This window comes from Neofelis nebulosa, chromosome 7 (assembly GCF_028018385.1).
Source record: "Neofelis nebulosa isolate mNeoNeb1 chromosome 7, mNeoNeb1.pri, whole genome shotgun sequence".
In the NCBI taxonomy this organism is placed as follows: domain Eukaryota; kingdom Metazoa; phylum Chordata; class Mammalia; order Carnivora; family Felidae; genus Neofelis; species Neofelis nebulosa.
Genome location: NC_080788.1, coordinates 135,305,378 through 135,323,876, shown reverse-complemented (window position 1 = coordinate 135,323,876; position 18,499 = coordinate 135,305,378). Strand labels below are relative to the sequence as shown.

At 42.0% G+C, this 18,499-nt stretch overlaps 1 protein-coding gene across 14 annotated transcripts in view; it reads left to right on the top strand.

Moving 5' to 3' along the window:
* The window catches only part of RPS6KA5 (ribosomal protein S6 kinase A5), a 185,259-nt gene that overhangs the window by 128,965 nt on the left and 37,795 nt on the right, over positions 1-18,499 (top strand). For 13 of the 14 annotated variants that reach the window (XR_009264722.1, XR_009264721.1, XM_058740021.1 and 10 more), the window contains 2 exons: positions 159-242; positions 2,180-2,283. Coding sequence is in view for 11 of the 14 variants with exons in the window: in XM_058740021.1 (XP_058596004.1) it covers positions 159-242; positions 2,180-2,283 (188 nt within the window). In the remaining 3 variants the exon portion in view is untranslated. Of the gene's footprint in view, positions 1-158; positions 243-2,179; positions 2,284-3,050; positions 3,211-18,499 lie in introns of those variants that run through there. The other variant, XM_058740025.1, reaches the window with a different exon arrangement.

Here is an 18,499-nt window from a genome sequence, read left to right as displayed (position 1 = left end):
CTGGTGAGAAGCGGGGGAGAGTCTGTCAAGCAGATTCTACCACTACTTTGCTACTGTGGTTTATCTTGACCAGTAACATGTAGTATTAACTTTCCTTTTTTGTCACTTGTCAGACTAGTTTGAAATCAAATGCCTTTTTGTTTGTTTGATTGTTTAAGGGTGAAAGAGCATATTCCTTTTGTGGAACTATTGAATACATGGCACCAGACATTGTCAGAGGGGGAGATTCAGGACATGACAAGGTATGTTCTGTACTTCTTTATATATCTCTATAAAATGTACAGTAAGAATCCTAGTTAATAACTTGAGTACAGTCTCTTCAACAGAGCCCTCTTTCTAGTGTTGTCTTACGTTCATTGTTTTCTCTCCTTTGCTTTGTATACATGAACACATTATGGTGTCTAGTGTTTTAGAGGAAAAAGACTTTGTTGATTATCTCTTCAGTAGAAATAAGCATACTAACAATCCTTGGAGATAGTCAAGGATTCAAGATAGTCTGTTTTCCTAAGCCCTCTAAAAACCTCACTTGCCTTTGTATGTGCAAAATGAAGATTGTAGAAGAAGCATTCTGAGTAGTTTTGTTATAAAATCTATTTTTTCCTGTATTAAAGGGTACAGATTTGTTTAGTCCCATCCTAAGTAACCAATTTTTAGGAAAACCTCCTAGAATTCCTACATACCTGAGGTCCAGAATAGAGCTAGTCAATAAATACTCTTTCCCATTCATGGAACAGCTTGACAACTTTGAGTTAAATTAAGTGTGACAATATATGCAAAGTGCTTATCAACGTACCTGCCTCCACACTGTTCCTTTTATGATTGCAGTCTGCCTGCATGTTTCATATGTCATGGTTATGTATTTTCTTTAAAATAGCTCTAGGTTCATAAATTTTGCATCATATCTCTGAAACCTTTGCCCTGAAGTTGGGACGCAGAGTTAAAAATTTTAGCATCCAGTTAATATCTCATTGGTATAAGCTTGTGTATTCAAGAAATTACTGAAATCTTGATTTGCCTAATTATAAAAGAACTAATTTGAGATATATCAAAATTCCTAAATTATATATAATTTGGTATGCTCTCAGTTCAGGTAACTACATTTATAAATTGGTTTCCAATTTAGATTGCTTTTTTCTTTTTTAGATCTTCTTTTATTTTGTATTAAGTGTCTTCATGCCTCCCAAAAAAAGGATGGCTCACACAAATGAAGATGTATGTGAATGTTTCTATAAGAGGAATTGATTTATGTGGTTATGAAAACAACCATTTTCGTTTTTGCCCTGTAAGGTCAAGGAATTTCATGATACTTATTGGAGCAGAATAATCAATAAAAATGCTGAATGGGGCGCCTGGGTGGCTCAGTCAGTTAAGCATCTGACTTTGTCTCAGGTCATGGTCTCATGGTTTGGTTCGTGAGATCGAGCCCCGCGTTGGGTGAGCCTGAGCACCACTCTGGGCTCTGCTCTCCGTCTCCCTCTCTCTCTTCACCTTTTGGGATTCTCTCTCTCTCTCTCTCTGCCCCTAGCTCACTCACGTGCCCTCTCTCTCTCTCTCTCTCTGTCTCTCTCTCTCTCAAAAACAAATAAATAATGCTGAATGCTCCCTTTTCCCCTCCATCATAAGTGTAAAGATTTTACTTACAATTTTTAAAATTTATTTTAAATTTACAATTTTTTTAAATTAGGGTGCCTGGGTAGCTCACTTAACATGTTTGACTTCAGCTCAGGTCATCATCGCACCATTCACAGGTTCGAGACCTGCATCGGGCTCTGTATTGACAGTGCAGAGCCTGCTTGGGATTCTCTGTTTCCCTGTCTCTCTGCTCTGTTCCACTCACTCGCTCTCTCTCAAAATAAATAAACTTTTTAAAAAAGTTAAAAAATAGAAATTTTTAAAAAATTAACTAAACTGAAACTATTACTTAATGATTTAGGAAATAATGAAAACACTTTTAGCCCCTTGATTGACTTTACTATGTTTACATTCTCTTGTGAGGATACCTCGATATTTGTTCTCTAAATGTCTTTCGTGCAAGTGCTTAATTTCATACTCCTTACACAGAAAGTTATATACAAAGCCTTTTGGTTAAAATATTTTCCAAATATATAGCTTTATTTTGTTCATCTTTTCTTATGAAATATATATTCATATTCTATAAAATGACATTGTTGTTTTATAGGCAGTTGACTGGTGGAGTTTAGGTGTTCTAATGTATGAGTTACTAACTGGAGCGTCTCCTTTCACTGTTGATGGAGAGAAGAATTCCCAAGCTGAGATATCTAGGTAAGACTTAATAAAATAAATATATTGTTTTATCAAAGGAACTTAACCAAATTTCTGCAATTATAGGCTGATAGAAAAGATAATGTTTTAATGAAGATAGACAAAATAACGTTCGTGGTAAATTTTCATTTATATTCACATAGAATGTAGATACATAGCCTTTATATTTCTCTATATTTTATGTGCCCAGTTAGATCTTAAGTCTCATAAGGATAGTGTCAAAATTTTTGTGTGCTCCAAAGCACTTAGCATATTGTCTTAACCTAGTACATCATATATTGAGAACTGTATTTGTTGGGTACTTTTTTCCCACTGTATACTGAATGTAATTTCTTTGCAAATAAAGAAACAGTAGTGATCTCTTCAACTCCTGGCTACATACTCTCAGTAGAAACAAATACCATAAAACCACCCTCTTATAGGTTATCATAGCATTATTCTATTCTTTTCCATCATAGCAGTCATCGCAATTGCAGTGTTACATTTTTGTTCATAGTTATTTGATTAATGTCTGTCTGTCCCACTAGATTGTAAGCTCTGTGAGAGCAAGGGGCATGTCTGGCTTTGATCTTCAGCGTTGTATGCTCACGTGCTAGCACAGTGCTTACTATGCAGAATTCAATAAATATTTTTGGAATGAAATGAGTTAATGAACAAATAAACGAACAGTGATAAACTTTATACTAATTACTAGTTATGTTTTTGTCCTGTTTTTACTTGAATTTTATAACTTTGAGAACAGATTTGACATTAAAAATTAAAAATTGAGACTTCCACTCCTTACCAAGATGGAATAACAGGGACCCGGATTTACTTTCCTGCCTGAAACAGTTTTTAAAATGGGCAAAATGTATGCAACAGCAATATTGAAGACATTGAACATCTAGCAATGAAGGACAGTGAACACAGTGACGGAAAATAAACGAGGTGAGCGCTATGATTGCCCAGCTTACTGCCTTGAGAGAGTATCTAGGCTGCAGCACAGGGAGGGGAAACCCAGGCAGAGTTGAGGAGATGGAAGTGAGAGTCCAGGAAGACCAGGCAGCTAGAGTTTGCAGGGCAGAGTCCAGAGAGAAGTCCAGAGATTTGCAGAAGGTACCCCAAAAGTATTCAGCGAAGTATGGATAAACACACATGTGTTTGGGAGCTACTCAGTATAGTTAAGATGTGATCTCTCTCTCAATTGATCTGTAGATTCAACACAATCCCAATCCCAGCAAGCTTTTTTTTTTTTTTCTTACAGAAATTGACAACCTAAAATGCATAGAGATATGTGGAGGACCTAGAATAGCCACATCACCTTTGAAAAAGTAGACCAAAGTTGATTTCAAGGTTTACAGGCTACAGTAATTAAGACACTGTGGTGTTCATATTAAGATAGACAAATCATCAGTAAAATACAAAGCCGAGACATGGAATCACAGAAATATAGGCAACTGATTTTTTTTTTTTTTTAACAAAGGCACAACGTCAGTTTAGTGGAAAAAAGTCTCTTCAACAGATGCTAGAACGATTGGCTATCATGTGGGGAAAAATGAACTTGAATAAATACTTTTCACTGTATAGAAAAATTCACTAAAAATAGATCACGGACCTAAACGTAAAACCTAAAACTACAAAATTTCTGGAAGAAAACAAATGAAAATCTTTGTGATTTTGGGTTAGGCAAAGATTTCTTAGGACACCAAAAGTGCAATCAATCAAAGAAAACACTGATAAATAGGGCTTCGTCAAAATTAAGTACATGCGTGCATGAGCTTTTCAAAAGAAACTAAGAGAATGGAAAGACAAACCCCAGACTGGGAGAAAATTACAAATCCTGGATATGATAAAGGACTGGCTTCCAGAATACATAAATAACTCTCAAAACTCAAGGGGGAAAAAAAAACCTGTTTTGAAAAATGGGCAAAAGAGTTTAACAGTTCACCAGAGAAGATCTATGAGTGGTAACTAAGCACGTGAAAAGATGACCAACATCATTAGTCTTTAGGGAAATGCAAACTAAACCACAGTGAGATACCACTGTATAGTCACTAGAATGGCTACAAATAAAGAGCGAGACTGTATCAGGGTTCTCCAGAGGAACAAAACCAATAGGGTGTGTGTGTGTGTGTGTGTGTGTGTGTGTGTGTGCGCGCGCGCGCGTGTGCGCGCGTGCACACACATGCACGCAGGTATGTATAAAAGGAGATGTATTATGTGGAATCGGCTCGCAAGATTATAGAGGCTGAGGAGTCCCATGATCTGCCATCTGCAAGCCGGAGACCCAGGAGAGCCAGGCCTGAGAACGACAGGAATCCATGGTGTAAAACCCAGTCCAGTGGCAGAAGACCAGTGACCGGTGTCAAGCGGGCAGGCAGAAGGGGGACTGAATCCTCCCTTCCTCTGCTTTTTGTTTCTACTCAGACCTTTAAGGGGTTCATTGCTGCCCATCCACACTGAGGAGAGGATTCTGCTTTACTGGAGTCCCCTAGCTCAGATGCTGATGATCTCATTGAGAAACACCCTCACAGACATGCGCAGAAAGTTTAATTTGGGCAACCTGTAGCCCGGTCAAATGACACTTCAGATTAACCATCACATGTCCCCCTCTCGTCAGTTTGGCAGCCATGCACATCTCCTCAAACTGTCCTTCGTCTCCGTAAAGGCAATAACACGGTTCTAATTCCACCTAACGTGATACAGTTATCCCTCATACAACCAAAACCCACTAACCCCTTACATACAACCCCTAAGTGATATTCTCCCTTCTTGAAATCCCATAACTTAGGTACTGTGAAAAAATTAACAATACTTAAATACCATGCTATAAAGTCAGTACATCTTATCTTACATGATAAAGGAATAAGAAAGGGAAGAAAACAAAGACATATCTGTAACAAATATATACATTTACGTTATTTATGCACACATACAACCACACAGATATATTCATAACTAAATGAGGAAATACAATAATTACAGTCCTCATTTCTATAACTGGTTATGGAGTCATAGCTGGTATTTATAACTACCTGCTTCTACTACCCACTCTGTATTCCCTTTGCCTTCAGCACCTTCTGAGGTGATCCAAACAGTCCTTCCTGAAGAATCTGGGCTTTTAGTAGTTCTACCTAGATTGGGTTATTGTAGCTTTCGGTTGACCTTAATCACAGAGCGTGGTAATACTAACAGATACCCTAAGAGATCTCCTGTATTTCAGACACTCTTCCTTACTTTCCCTGGGGAGTAGTAGTCCACAGTTTCCTCCTTGGTAGCAAGGATCATTCACCACAGCCAGCACAGAACTCCCTCCGATTGCTTCAGAGGCTTTAGGAGCCCAAAGTGGCTGGGTGGCTGTCTGAATTTCCAGCTCAGTGGAATCATTATGTGTCTCTTGGTGGAAGCATTCCTTTTCCTAGAACTAAGACCTCTCGACTAGCAGAGCATAAAGTCATGGGAACAGGAAGCACACACTTGGCTAGTGAATCACTTGGGGGGGAATAGTGAGGGGTGCCATTCCCAGTTCTACCCCATCATTTTCGGACCCATGAATCCTGGTATGGGATAAAAGGCACAATATATTGGATGTTGATTCAGAGCATTGACAGTCTTCTGGAGAACCTTGCCAGATTCCTGCAACATATTGCCACCTAGCTCACACTGTAACTGTGTCTTCAAAAGGCCATTAACTGTCCTGTCAAGCCATCTGCTCCAAGATAGTGGAGAACTTGGTAAGACCAGTGAATTCCATGAGCATGGGCCCACTGCTGCACTTCTTTTGCTGTGCGGTGAGTTACTTGATTAGAAGCAACACTGTGTAGAATACCATGACAGCGCATAAGGCATTTTGTGAGTTCACAGATGGTAGTTTTGGCAGAAGCAGCTCATCGGGAAAAGCAAATCCATATCCAGAGTGTCTGTTCTATTTAGAATGAAACATTGCCCCTTCCGTAATGGAAGTAGTCCCATGTAATCAACCTGCCACCATGTAACTGGCTGAGCACCCTGGGAATTGGTGCCATCTTGGACAATCAGTGTTGGCGCAGATTGGGCACTGAGCAGTAGCCGTAGCCGGGTCAGCCTTGGTGAGTAGAAGTCCACATTGCTGGGCCCACATATAACCTTCCCTACCACCATGGCCACTTTGTTCATGGCCCACCCCATGATGACAGGGTTGACTGGAGAAAGAGACTGACTGCTATCTACACAACAGATCATCCTATCCACTTCATTATTAAAATCCTCCCTGCTGAGGCTACCCTCTGGTGAGCATTCCCATAGGACACAGATATCGTCACATTTTTTCCTCCCCATTCAGAGAGGTCTATCCACATGCCTCTTCCCCGGATATCTTGGTCAACCAGACTTCCTTGTCCTCAGTATTCCAATCTTGTTTCTTCCAAGTCCCTGACCATCCAGCCAAACCATTGGCCACTGCCCATCAATCAATATAAAGTTGGATGTCCAGCCATTTCACAAAATGAACATCCGGGTACACTGCCCGCGCTCTTCCTACTGGGAGGATCTCCCTTCAGCATGTCCTTCGGGGGTGTGTAGCACTGCAGCCGGCCCTCTCAGGCGGTGCCTTCATGTCATGCAGAACAGTCTGTAAATGAGACCTCGAGTCTTCTCTTCCTCTGTCAGCTGTCATAGGGAACAACCCATGAGGCCAGAGATGCAGGCTGAGAGGAAGAAGGCATCGTAGCAGGAGTGGGGACTGTGGGCATTTGGGCCACTTTTTCATGTCACTCCCTGTGCCTTATCGGCCTGCTCAGACCCCATCTGGTGCATACTGCTTCCATTTGATGATGGAGGGCTGCAGTGCATGCACACCCAACTTTATGGCTTGATGGATCAGATAACACCCGATTAGTGATGGGCATTTCAGGTCTCAGTGGAACTTGGAGGGCCATAGTTAAGTGTTCAGTCTCTGTTAAGGCCCAGTAGCAGACCAAGAGCTGTTTCTCAAAACGGGAGTAGTTTTCTGCAGAAGATGGCAGGGTTTTGCTCCTAAATCCTAAGACTTTGTGCTGCAATTCACTGATAGGGGCCAGAGGCTCCGAACGCATCTGTATCTACCACTGACACATCAAGGACTACCGAATCTGCTGGAGCATATGGCCCAAGTGGCAAAGCAGCTTGAACAGCAGCCTGGACCTGTTGCAGAACTGTCTCTTGTTCTGGGCCCCCCTCAACAGCAGCTTTTCAGGTCATTTGGTAAACAAGTGGGAGCCATACTCCCAAATGAGGAATATGTTGCCTCCAAAATCCAAAGAGGCCCACTAGGGATTGTGCATCTTCTTTGGTTGTAGGATGGGTTAGATGCAACAACTTCTCCTTCACCTTGGAAATGGTATCTGATAAGCTCCACACCACTAGACCCCTAGAAATCACTAAAGTAGAAGGCCTCTGAATTTTCGTTAGATTTATTTTCCACTCTCTTGCCAATCAGTCTAGAGTAGTGGCTACTTCTTGCTCACCAGGTTCAGTGAGCATAAGGTCATCAATGTAACAGATCAGTGTGTATCTTATAGAAGAGAAAGGCAATCAAGAGTCTTATGAACTAAATTATGACATCAGGCTGGAGAGTTGATATACCCCTGAGGTAGGACAGTGAGGGTACATTGCTGGCCTTGCCAGCTGAAAGAAACTCCTTTTGTTGGGCCTTATGGACAGTGGTGGGGAAAGGACATATGCCAGATCAGTAGCTGCGTACCAGCTGTGTGTTAATTTGCTCGAGCAATGCAACCACATTCGGGTACAGCACTGCAGTTGAAGTCACCACGTGGTTAAATTTACGATACTCCAGTGTCATCTCCAAGATCCATCTGTCTTCTGTACAGGCCAAATCGGTGAGGAGATGGGTGGGAATCACCACTCCTACATCTTTCAAGTCTCTGATGGTGGCACTAATTTCTGCAGTCCCCTAGAAATGTGATATTGCTTTTGGTTTTGCCATTTTTCTAGGTAGAGCCAGTTCTAATGGCTTCCATTTTGCCTTTCCCACTATAATTGCCTTCACTCCACAGGTCAGGGAACTAATACGGGATTGTGCCAGCTGCTAAATATGTCTCTTCCAAATATGCATTCTGGAACTGGGAAAATAACCACAGGATGGTGTCCGGGACCCACTGAAGCCATCGTGAGATGGAGCTGGAACTCCATTGGTCACCTGATCTCCATAAGTCCCTACTCTTTTTTTTTTTTTTCTCATTTTATCGTAGAGAGAGAATGCACACACGTGCATGAATGGTGGGGAGGGGCAGAGGGAGAGAGAGAGTCTTAAGTAGGCTCTATAATGAGCATGGAGTCCGATGGGGGGCCCAATCCCACGATCCTGGGGTAATGACCCGAGCCAAAATCAAGAGTTGGATGCTCAAAACAACTGAACCACCCAGGCACCCCATAAGTTTTTTGTTTGTTTGTTTTAATTTGCTTGGTGGGAACTTTTTTTTTTCAACTAGGCTTTATGCCACTACGGAGCCCAATATGGGGCTTGAACTCACGACTGCATAAGCCCCTACTCTGACTGGTGGGCACAGGGATCTCCTGGAATTAGTGCCAGTTCAGAGCCAGAGTCCAGTAGGCCCCAGAAGTCTGGTTATTTCCTTCTCACCAATGTACAGTTCCTCCATTAAAAAGCTGTGGGCCCCTTTGGGGAAGGCTGGGAGAAAGAGTAACAGTATAAATTTTCAGGGTCCTTCCTTAAGGTGACTCATCTTTCCCTTCATTCAAGAGGTTCTGGGGGATATAAACTGGCTCAAATGTGGGAATTCATTGAGGGCCAGTTGATTGGGGAAGGGCAGTAGATATGACAAAGGGACACCAGGAAACTTTGGAGGGTGATTGGCTATCTATGTCACTTACTTTGTGGCAATGATTTCACAGGTGTATACATATATCAGAACTTACCAAAGGGCACACTTTTTATGTCAGAAGCTTATTGTACATCACCGTTATTTTAATAAAACTTAAATTTTTCTTAATATGCTTATTACAGGACAGATTAGGAAGGAAATTATTTCTCACTGTTCCAATTTGTTTAATACTGAAGTGAAGTGATCAGTAATATTTCTTGTTAAAATCATAGTTAAAGTCATGCCTGTTATTAAAATTTTAAAATATTACTTTGCTTATTTTAAATGGGCCTTTTGACAGTCTGAAAATGCTTCAGGATTATAGGAAACCTTGGTCATGGTCTTGAGAATTTGGGTTCCTTTGCAAGGTCATACCTGTCATGGTGACAGGTGCAAAGCTAGACTTAATGATGATATTAAATAGTATCTCCTCTGACTGATTCCCCACTTTATGATTCCACATCCACAAGCAGTCTCCTTTTTCCAGTTTTCCTTTCCTGCACAGGTCTGCCTGCAGAGAGGTATATTGCTGTTTATGATGGCAGGAATGTTATGAGCCATGTGATACTCAAATTTAAATTGATTTTATTGCCTTTAGGTCAATCATTTGACATTCTGGTTTTAGAAAGAGAAAGGACCTGAATCAGAGTGTCTAAATTCTTAAAACTAGAAAATATTTTTCAAGAACTTAGATAACATTCTTTCCCTTTAATCAATTATCCATTTGGTCATGTTATTAATAATTTTTTTTTTAATTTTTTTTTTTCCCAACGGTTTTTATTTATTTTTGGGACAGAGAGAGACAGACAGAACATGAACGGGGGAGGGGCAGAGAGAGGGAGACACAGAATCGGAAACAGGCTCCAGGCTCCGAGCCATCAGCCCAGAGCCCGACGCGGGGCTCAAACTCACGGACCGCGAGATCGTGACCTGGCTGAAGTCGGACGCTTAACCGACTGCGCCACCCAGGCGCCCCAATAATTTTTTTTAAAGCTTAGTGTTGACCCGTGATTTCGTGGTTTGGGGGTTTTTGCTGTTGTTACTGAAATTTATAAACTGTGTCATCATTCAGTTATCCTAAACTATCTTTTCCTTTCAAAGTAATCATTCTGATTGTCTTCCTGGTATAAAGTCTTTCATAGTATGTTCTTTTAAAAATATGCACCATTCAGTATATATACAATGGGATATTACTCAGCTGTAAAAGAGAATGATATTTTTGCCATTTGCAACAACATGGATGGACCTAGAGAGTATTATGTTATGTGAAGTAAGTCAAAGAAAAACAAATACCATATAATTTTGTTTATACGTGGAATCTAAAAAGCCAAACAAACTAGCAAACAAAAAATGCAGAAACAGACCCATAAATACAGAAAACAAACTGATGGTTGCCAGAGGGGAGGAGATAAGTGGCGGGGTGGGGGTGGGGGTGCAAAATGGGTGAAGGGGGGAGGAGATAATAGACTTCGAGTATGGAAAGAATAAGTCCCAGGGATAAAAAAACACAGCATAGGGAATAAGTAAATGGTAGTGTAATAGTGTTGTAGTTTTAGTGATAGTGTAATAGTGTATGTAGGTAGCTATACTTGTGGTGAGCAGAGAATAGCATATAGTCTTGTCACTACGCTGGACACCTGAAACTAACATAACATTTGGTGTCAACTTGACTTCAATTAAAAAAAAACACATAAATTTAAAAAGTGGAAAAAAATGTACCATTCAGATAAATAATCATTGTCTTGTCCCCTGTATTAATTAGCCAAGGACTTTCTTCATCATTGAACCCTTCCATTCCTTAGTTTTTGTGATCTTCCCTGAATGCTGTATACTTTCTAGAGCTTTGACTTGAGGTGCTTCAAAAGAACATCTTATCCAAGTTATCTACCTGCTCTTGTTGTCTAGACATAGCCTAAAATGAGAGCAGGCATGTTTTTCTGGTATGTCAAATTTCAAAATGTAATAAGAATGAGAGGGGTCGCCTGGGTGATTCAACTTGGTTCAGTGTCCAACTCTTGATGTCGGCTCAAGGTCATGATCTCACAGTGTGTGGGATCATGCCCTGTGTTGGGCTCTGCACTGACAGCGTGCAGCCTACTTGAGAGTCTCTCCCTCTCTTTCTGCCCCCTCCCCTGCGTGCACTTGCACATGCCTGTACCCCACCCCCCCAAATAAATAGATTTTTAAAAAAGAAGAAGAAGAATGATAGGAAAAGTTTCTCCCTGATGTAAGAGTCCCTTCAACAGGGTCCTGTAGTCCTCTGCCTTCTGTCTGAGTGCCATCCATGAGCGGTGAGCACAGTTGTATAAGGTATTTTCAAGAAAGCCCCTTCCATTAATGAACAACTTTGTATAAAATCCTGCCCCCTTAACGTAAGTTGCAATAAGCTTCCTCTAACCTCTGCCCATCAATCCTGGTTCTGTCCTCTAAAGAACATAGACTAGTTGGGACACCTGGGTGGCTTAGTAGGCTAGGCTTCTGACTCTTGGTTTCAGCGCAGGTCACGATCTTGCTGTTTTGTGGGTTCAAGCCCTGCATCAGGCTCTGAGCTGGCAACACGGAGCCTGCTTGGGATTCTCTCTCTCTGCCCCTTCCCCACTTGCACTGTCTCTGTCTCTCTCAAAAATAAATAAATAAGCTTCAAAAAAATTTAAAGAACATAGAGTAGTTCTGTTGTTTCTTCCTGACGTCGCTTTAGGGAAGTGAAGATAGTTTTATCTAGGATAAACCTTTCATTAGCTTTTCTGAGTCCGTGTCTTATTTTTAGTTCATGTATGTGGCGTGTGTGCTTTCCATGTGTGTCTCCCACTAGCCTTTATTCCCCTTCTGTGTAGAACTTCTCCTGGGCTCTGTGGGGAGGGGTCCACCCGATCACAGTATCTCCATCGGTTCTGTCTGCGCCTCCTCCTTTACTTGACTGGGGCTTTGTTACCCATGGTGGTTGAGTCCTGTGTCCTCACCTGAGAATCAGGACATACAGGTTCTGTTTGCACTTCTTCCGTCATCTCTGACAGGGGCGTTTCTTTGCCTCAATTTCTCTGACTCTGAAATGTAGAAAATATTTGCCATGAGATGTTTATTTGGCATTTCATTATCTGTTTTATTTGGCTTTATTAGTGTGTTTTGTTGTATATAGCATAGTGTTCTATAAATTCAGGTCTAAGTGTTATCAAAATAATACTCAACAGAGCTCTTGCTGTACCTTTTAGGTCAGGCGGTTAGCAAACTACAACCCACAGGCCAAATCCATCCTGCTGCCCGTTCTCTTGTGGCCTGGGAGCTGGTTTTCGCATTCTTAAATGGTTGAAAAAGTCAAAAGATGAAGATATTTTGTGCCATGTGAATATTCTATGAAATTTTGAGTTTCACTGTCCATTAGTAACATTTTATTAGAACCCAGCTGGGTTCCTTCATTGGGGTATCCCCTCTGGCTGCTTTGGGGGCCACTGCAGCAGAGATGAATATTTGGCCCAGAGACTATGTAGCTTACAAAGCCTGAAGTATTTATTGTCTGGCCTTTCACTGGTTATCTGTCATCCATTGCCCAGTGAGAAACTGCCTGAAAACTCAGTGGCTTAGAACAACATACATTAACTCTCTCAGAGTTCCTGGGGATGAGGAATCTGGGCACAGCTCAGCCAGACCCTCCACTTCCAGGTCACTCGCAGGCTGCAAAGTGCTGGGCTGTCGTTGTCTCCAGGCCCACCTGGGAGACGATCTGCTTCCAAGCACGTGTGCTTGTCAACAGGATTGAGTTCCTCACCGTTGTTGGATTGAGGGCCTCCGGTCCTGGCTGGCTGTGGGCCAAAGACCACCCTCAGTTCCTTGCCACCTGGGCCTATCTAACTTGGCCGTTTGCTTCCTCAAAGCATGCAAACCGGGAAGGAACAGGAAGCATCTCCCAGGTGGCTGGACTGTTTTGTAACCTAATCATGAAAGCAGTATCCTGTCACCTTTACTGATAGTATTGTTTATAAGCAAGTTACCAGGTCCCACACACATCTGAAGGGAAGGGATGACCCAAGGAGATTGCTGTGAATATAAGGAGACCACGATCATTGGAGACCATCTTAGAAGTCTGCGTGCCATGGGCCCTTACAAAATGTTTGCTGACCTCTGCCTTAGGTGATTAATTTCTTATTTGTCCTCCGAAAGAGTGTCTGTCTTTAGGGAATTACGTTGGTTTTGTGTGGCCTTATTATAGTGTTCTAAAACAAAATTAAGATAGTAGTTTTCTTGTATTCTTTTATGCATGCTGATGAGTCAGTAACACCTTGAATTAGTTCATTTGTATTTTTTTAAATGTTCTGTTTACGAATGTCTTGCTTTTAGAGTTACACATAGAATAACTTTGGCAAGCATTATTATTTCTTTCCCTGTTTTAAGAGATCATTTTTTCCCCCATGGCTTCCGTGTCTCTCTCACATTTTCATGATAAAATCCTTTATCAGCGTATTTTATAAAGGCTTCTTGATTCCCAGTGTGCTGCTCATTTTTTTCTTCTCTTCCTCATTTTCTGTATTTTTGTACCCAGTAGCAGCATCTGTGTTTCTTGAGGTGGTTTTGACTAGTTCCCCCCACCCCCCGAATCCGATGACGTGTGTCACAATAGCGATTCATCTACATGTTCTTCTCCGTGACACAATTGCAGCAGCTGGAGGACAGAGTCCAGTGCTGGGAGGCTGCAGCTGGGAGAGGAATGGGATGGACATGACCCTGCCCTCAGCTTTCTGTCTTAACTGCCTTACATCGTCCTTCAGCTCGGCTTACTCCTGCTGCCCTTGCATGATGTGTGGGGATAGAGTTGAATCCTGCTGTATCATGAACTCGTCCTCTGAAGCACTCACTCTCTAGGGCACTGGAGGGCTTAGAGCCCTGAACAGAACATAGGAAGAATCCTTCCAACTGTGGGAAGGACCCGCCAGAGGCGCTATTAGAATGGTTACTGTAGTCTTTCAGTGCTCCCCCTGAGACCTGGCCTTGGGTTGTTCCCGGCGAGGCTCTGTGGAGGTACTTATCACCACCTCTCATTACCACCCAGTCGGCTCTCCACTGGTCCCATCCACCTGAAGTCTGAAAGCTCAGCCTCATCCGTACTGGGAGAGGCTGTGGAGGTGGCCTTCTGCCTTTGTGACTCATTTGGTTCAGTTTCTGGAGTAATCTTACTGTTCTTTAGGTGCTCATGGTTCTCCAGCACCTCCCGGGAAGGGCCTCAAACCTTTCGGGTGATAACTCTTGGCTCTGTACTGGCTCTTTGCTCTGACCTTGGCTCTTTTTCCCTTTAGCAATCTCTTTGAAATTCTTTGCATTTCACTCTGTTCTTGACTTGAAATACTGCTTTTAGTTTACTGTCCCTTGCAGCCACTTGGTCCTACATCACCAAGGTGTGGTTCTCCACCTTCTCGCATCCCTTTCATCCTGCCAATTAAGGAAAGGTGTTCCAGCAGAGATAATGGAGTGGGTGAAGTAAAACCTTCTTGAGCATCATCCTGGTCACAGAAAAGAGAGAAAGAAAGATGGACAGGGATGAGGCCTGCCAACAAAAACCAGAGTCAGTGTAATAGGGTCCCAGCTTTAGCCTAAATCTGCACCCACTCCATGATTAAGACACATTCAGGCATGTCTGATAAAGCCGTCTGGTAGACCCACTAAGTGCACGAGAGTGCAAGGAGGAGGAGCCCAGGCAGATCAGCTCGGTCCTCAGAGGCCTTGGCCCTGGGGCGGGGGGGGGGGGGGGGGGGCAAGTCTAGGTCGTATCCATCACTTTTAGGGAGATGCTATACATTGAAAAGAAAAAGAAAGCTCTCTTACCAAAATCTTTACAAGATCGTGCATACATCTTTACGTTCTCAAACCTCACGGGGAACAGAAACGTTCTCTCTTCTGCACCAGAAGCCATGGCAGGAGTGAGCACCTCTCAGGTGGCTTGTGAGGCAAGAAAAGGAAAGGAGATGCTTTATGTGAGAGTGAAGAAGAGTATTTATAGCTCACTTAAGACATGCCCTGGGGGCTCCCAGGGATTACTGGCTGAGATTTTGAGTAGAGTCCCAGATTTTGCAGGAGTTGGTAAAGAATCTCATTTTATTATTCTTACTGGCAATGTCTAAAGAAAGACGGGGTAGGTGGATCAAGGAAGGATTTGGTAACAGCCAAAGAGAAGTGTCCCCTCTGGCAGCCAGTGTCTGAGAGCAGGAACAGTCCTGGAGTAGCCCCACAGAGGGGGAGGCTCCCCGGGCCACAGCCGCGTGCCAGCCTCTGTGCCGAGAAGTCCCACATAGCATTTCCTGGAATCCTTACAGCCCTGGAAAACAGGTAGCTGCATGTGCTGTTTTACAGACAAGGAAACTGAGGCTTGTCTTGCCTAAGAACTCAGAGCAACTGGGCGCTGGGACTGGGGTCAAGTACAAAATGACTCCTGGAAAGTTGCTTCATGCTGTCCCATGGCTCACACTTGGTTCTGTGCTGCTGTTTTCTTTCCTAGAGCTGAATGCTTATTTCAGGTAAGGGATTGGGAAGTACCGGCCCAGAAAACAGGGTGATTGATTTCATTCATCTCTGGAATATTTGCTGAGTAATTTTTACCTCCTAAGGCAGAGGAGAAATACAGAGGCACGTTGCGTTCTTGTCCTAAGAAAACTTGTATACTGTTCAGGAAGATGTGAATAAAAGGATGACAATTCATAATACCAGGAGTTTGGGGAAGTATTGGAGTGGTGAGATGACTGCCATGGAAATACAAAGGCGGCATGGACCCTTGGGGACTGAGAGTGTCAGGGAAGCGTTCATGATGGAGAGACCGCATGGGCTGGGCCAGGAGGACCCAGAGGCTTGCAGACGCTGAAGGCAGAAAAGAAGGCCTTTTGGGCAGTGGGAAATACCCACAGAGGGTTCAAGACTTCCCAGCCCCCATGCCAGGCTTGTGCTGGTCTCCGTGGGTCTGTGATCTTATAAATCAAGTTCGTTCTGTTGTTCCTGTTCTAAAAGTAACGTTCACTATAGTTTAAAATGTACATAAGGGAAAACTGTAATAACACCCAGAGACCAGCACTGCCAATATCTTGATATATTTCCTTTTAGTCTTTTACATCTGTATAATGTTGTACTTATACTAGAAATATAACTTCATATTTTCCAGTTTTTGCTTAAAGTTATACACATTTTCATGTATACAAACTCTTTGTACACATAATTTTGCAATGACTGTATAATATACCATTGAGTAGACGTACCATAATATTCTTATCTAGTTAGAGTAAATGAAGTTTATAGAAAACTTCCTAATTCAGGCAGGCATATAAGTAGTCCGGTAATTCTGGGACCACATGGGAACCAGCAAGGGAGAATCAACAATGTTAAGTCACAAAATAGGAAAGATTGTGAACTTTGAAATGGAGGACAAATAGAATCACCCCAAGAGAAGGCATATGCTATTGGTGAAAAAACAAAGATGTTGTCTGCAGGCATCTGTTGCAACTGAGGAAGAAAGATCCTGAGTGAGCAAGGTATCGTAAATGGAAAATAATTTATTCAGGAAATCTATGTTGAGGACTTGCTATATGCTAAGCAGTGTTCTAGGCCCCAGGAAAAAAGCACTGAACAAAATTGCCTTTAAAACGAATCTCTCCTCCCTGAGAGCTTACATTTTAGCTGGGAGAGATCAGAGTAACCAATCAATAAATACAAATAGCCTTTAAATGCCATGGAGGAAAAGAAAAGAAAGGAGAGGGATGAATAAGGTGGGGAAATAGGTATTTTTGTTCGGATGGTCCAGAAGGCTGCTCTGATAAGGTGACACTTGAGCAAAGACCTCAGTGGGGTGACAGGTGAGCATTGCCCACTGTACTAACACCAGTGTTGAGACAGTTCCGTATTGTTATATTGTTGTGATCATAAGAAACACGTGCACACTTTCATGAGCTCACTTTTTCCACCACATTTTATATGAAAATGTTCGAATACCTGTCACAGTGGAAACCTGCCTACACGCTGCCATGATGCTGCCATGACTATTTTACCATCCTTGCTTGTTGTATATCTACCCATCTGCCCATCTTGCTCCCCATCATAGTTTTAATTTTAATCTCGATGTTAGTACTCTTTAGTTCATACATTTGTTTTTTTTAATTTTAGAGAGAGAGAGAGTGTGTGTGTGTGTATGAGGTGGGGAGAGGGGTAGAGAAGAGAGAGAGAGAGAGGGAGGATCTTAGGCAGGCTTCACACTCAGCATGGAGCCCAATGTGGGGCTTGATCCCATGACCCTGGGATCAAGACCTTAGCTGAAATCAAGAGTTGGATGCCCAACCTACTGAGCCACCCAGGCCCCCCAATCCATACATTCTTAAGCTAATCAGATGTGAATTTCTTTCACCACAGAGGTTCTCAGAAACTTAACATTCATGAATAGAAAGAAATTTTATATTCATTTTTATATTATTGATTTTAATTTTATTTGATTTTTCTTTTTTCATGTAATTCCTAATCCATTTGGAATTCATTTCAGGTTGTGGTATGGGGCAAGGTCTTGCTTCGTTTATTTCCCAAATAGCTGGTTTCCCCAGCACATTTGTCAAACAATGTGGCATTTCCCATGTTGGCTGGTCCCTTTTCAAAAACAATGTAAGTTTGTGTATATGTCTGGATGTTTTTCAAGTTGTCTCTTCTGTTCATGTGATTTGGCTGTTGATTTACTTTGCTAGCACCTCACTTTTACAATCTTGTTTCATAATACATTTTAACATGTGGCTAAGCAGATCTTTCCCAATTATTTTATTTTTCAAAATTTTCTTAGCTCTGTTATTTGCTGCTTCTTGCAAAAAAATATTAGGAGCATCTATGTTCTGGAATATCAAGTTAAAATTTTGTGTGTATATGTCTTGATTTGAAAGGAATCTTTCCTTACCTTTAGAACAGGGATAATAGTGGCTGCCTATTGATAGGATTATTGTATGGATTAAATGGTAACAAACACAAGAAATGTTTAACGTGATATGTCAACTCAGAGCCTGTTCTGATTTTCCAGAGAGCTCTAAGATTTATTTGGGCTCAGTGCTCCTGGGCGGCTCAGTTGGTTAAGCATCTGACTCTTGGTTTTGGTTCAGGTCATGATCTCACAGTTCATGAGTTGAAGCCCTGCATAGGGCTCTGCACTGGCAGTGCACCCTAGTTGGGATTCTTTCTTTACCCCTCCCCTGCTCTCTCTCTGTGTCTCTCTCAAAATAAATAAATAAAAACTTTTTTTAATGTATAAAAAATAGATTAATTAATTAAAAAAAAAAAAAGATTTGTTTGGGCCCCACCCCATTACAGTTCATTTCTCAAGTTTCCCAGATTCCCTTTGGAGCTAAAAAGAAAGAGTTCTGGGTCATTACCAATTCAGA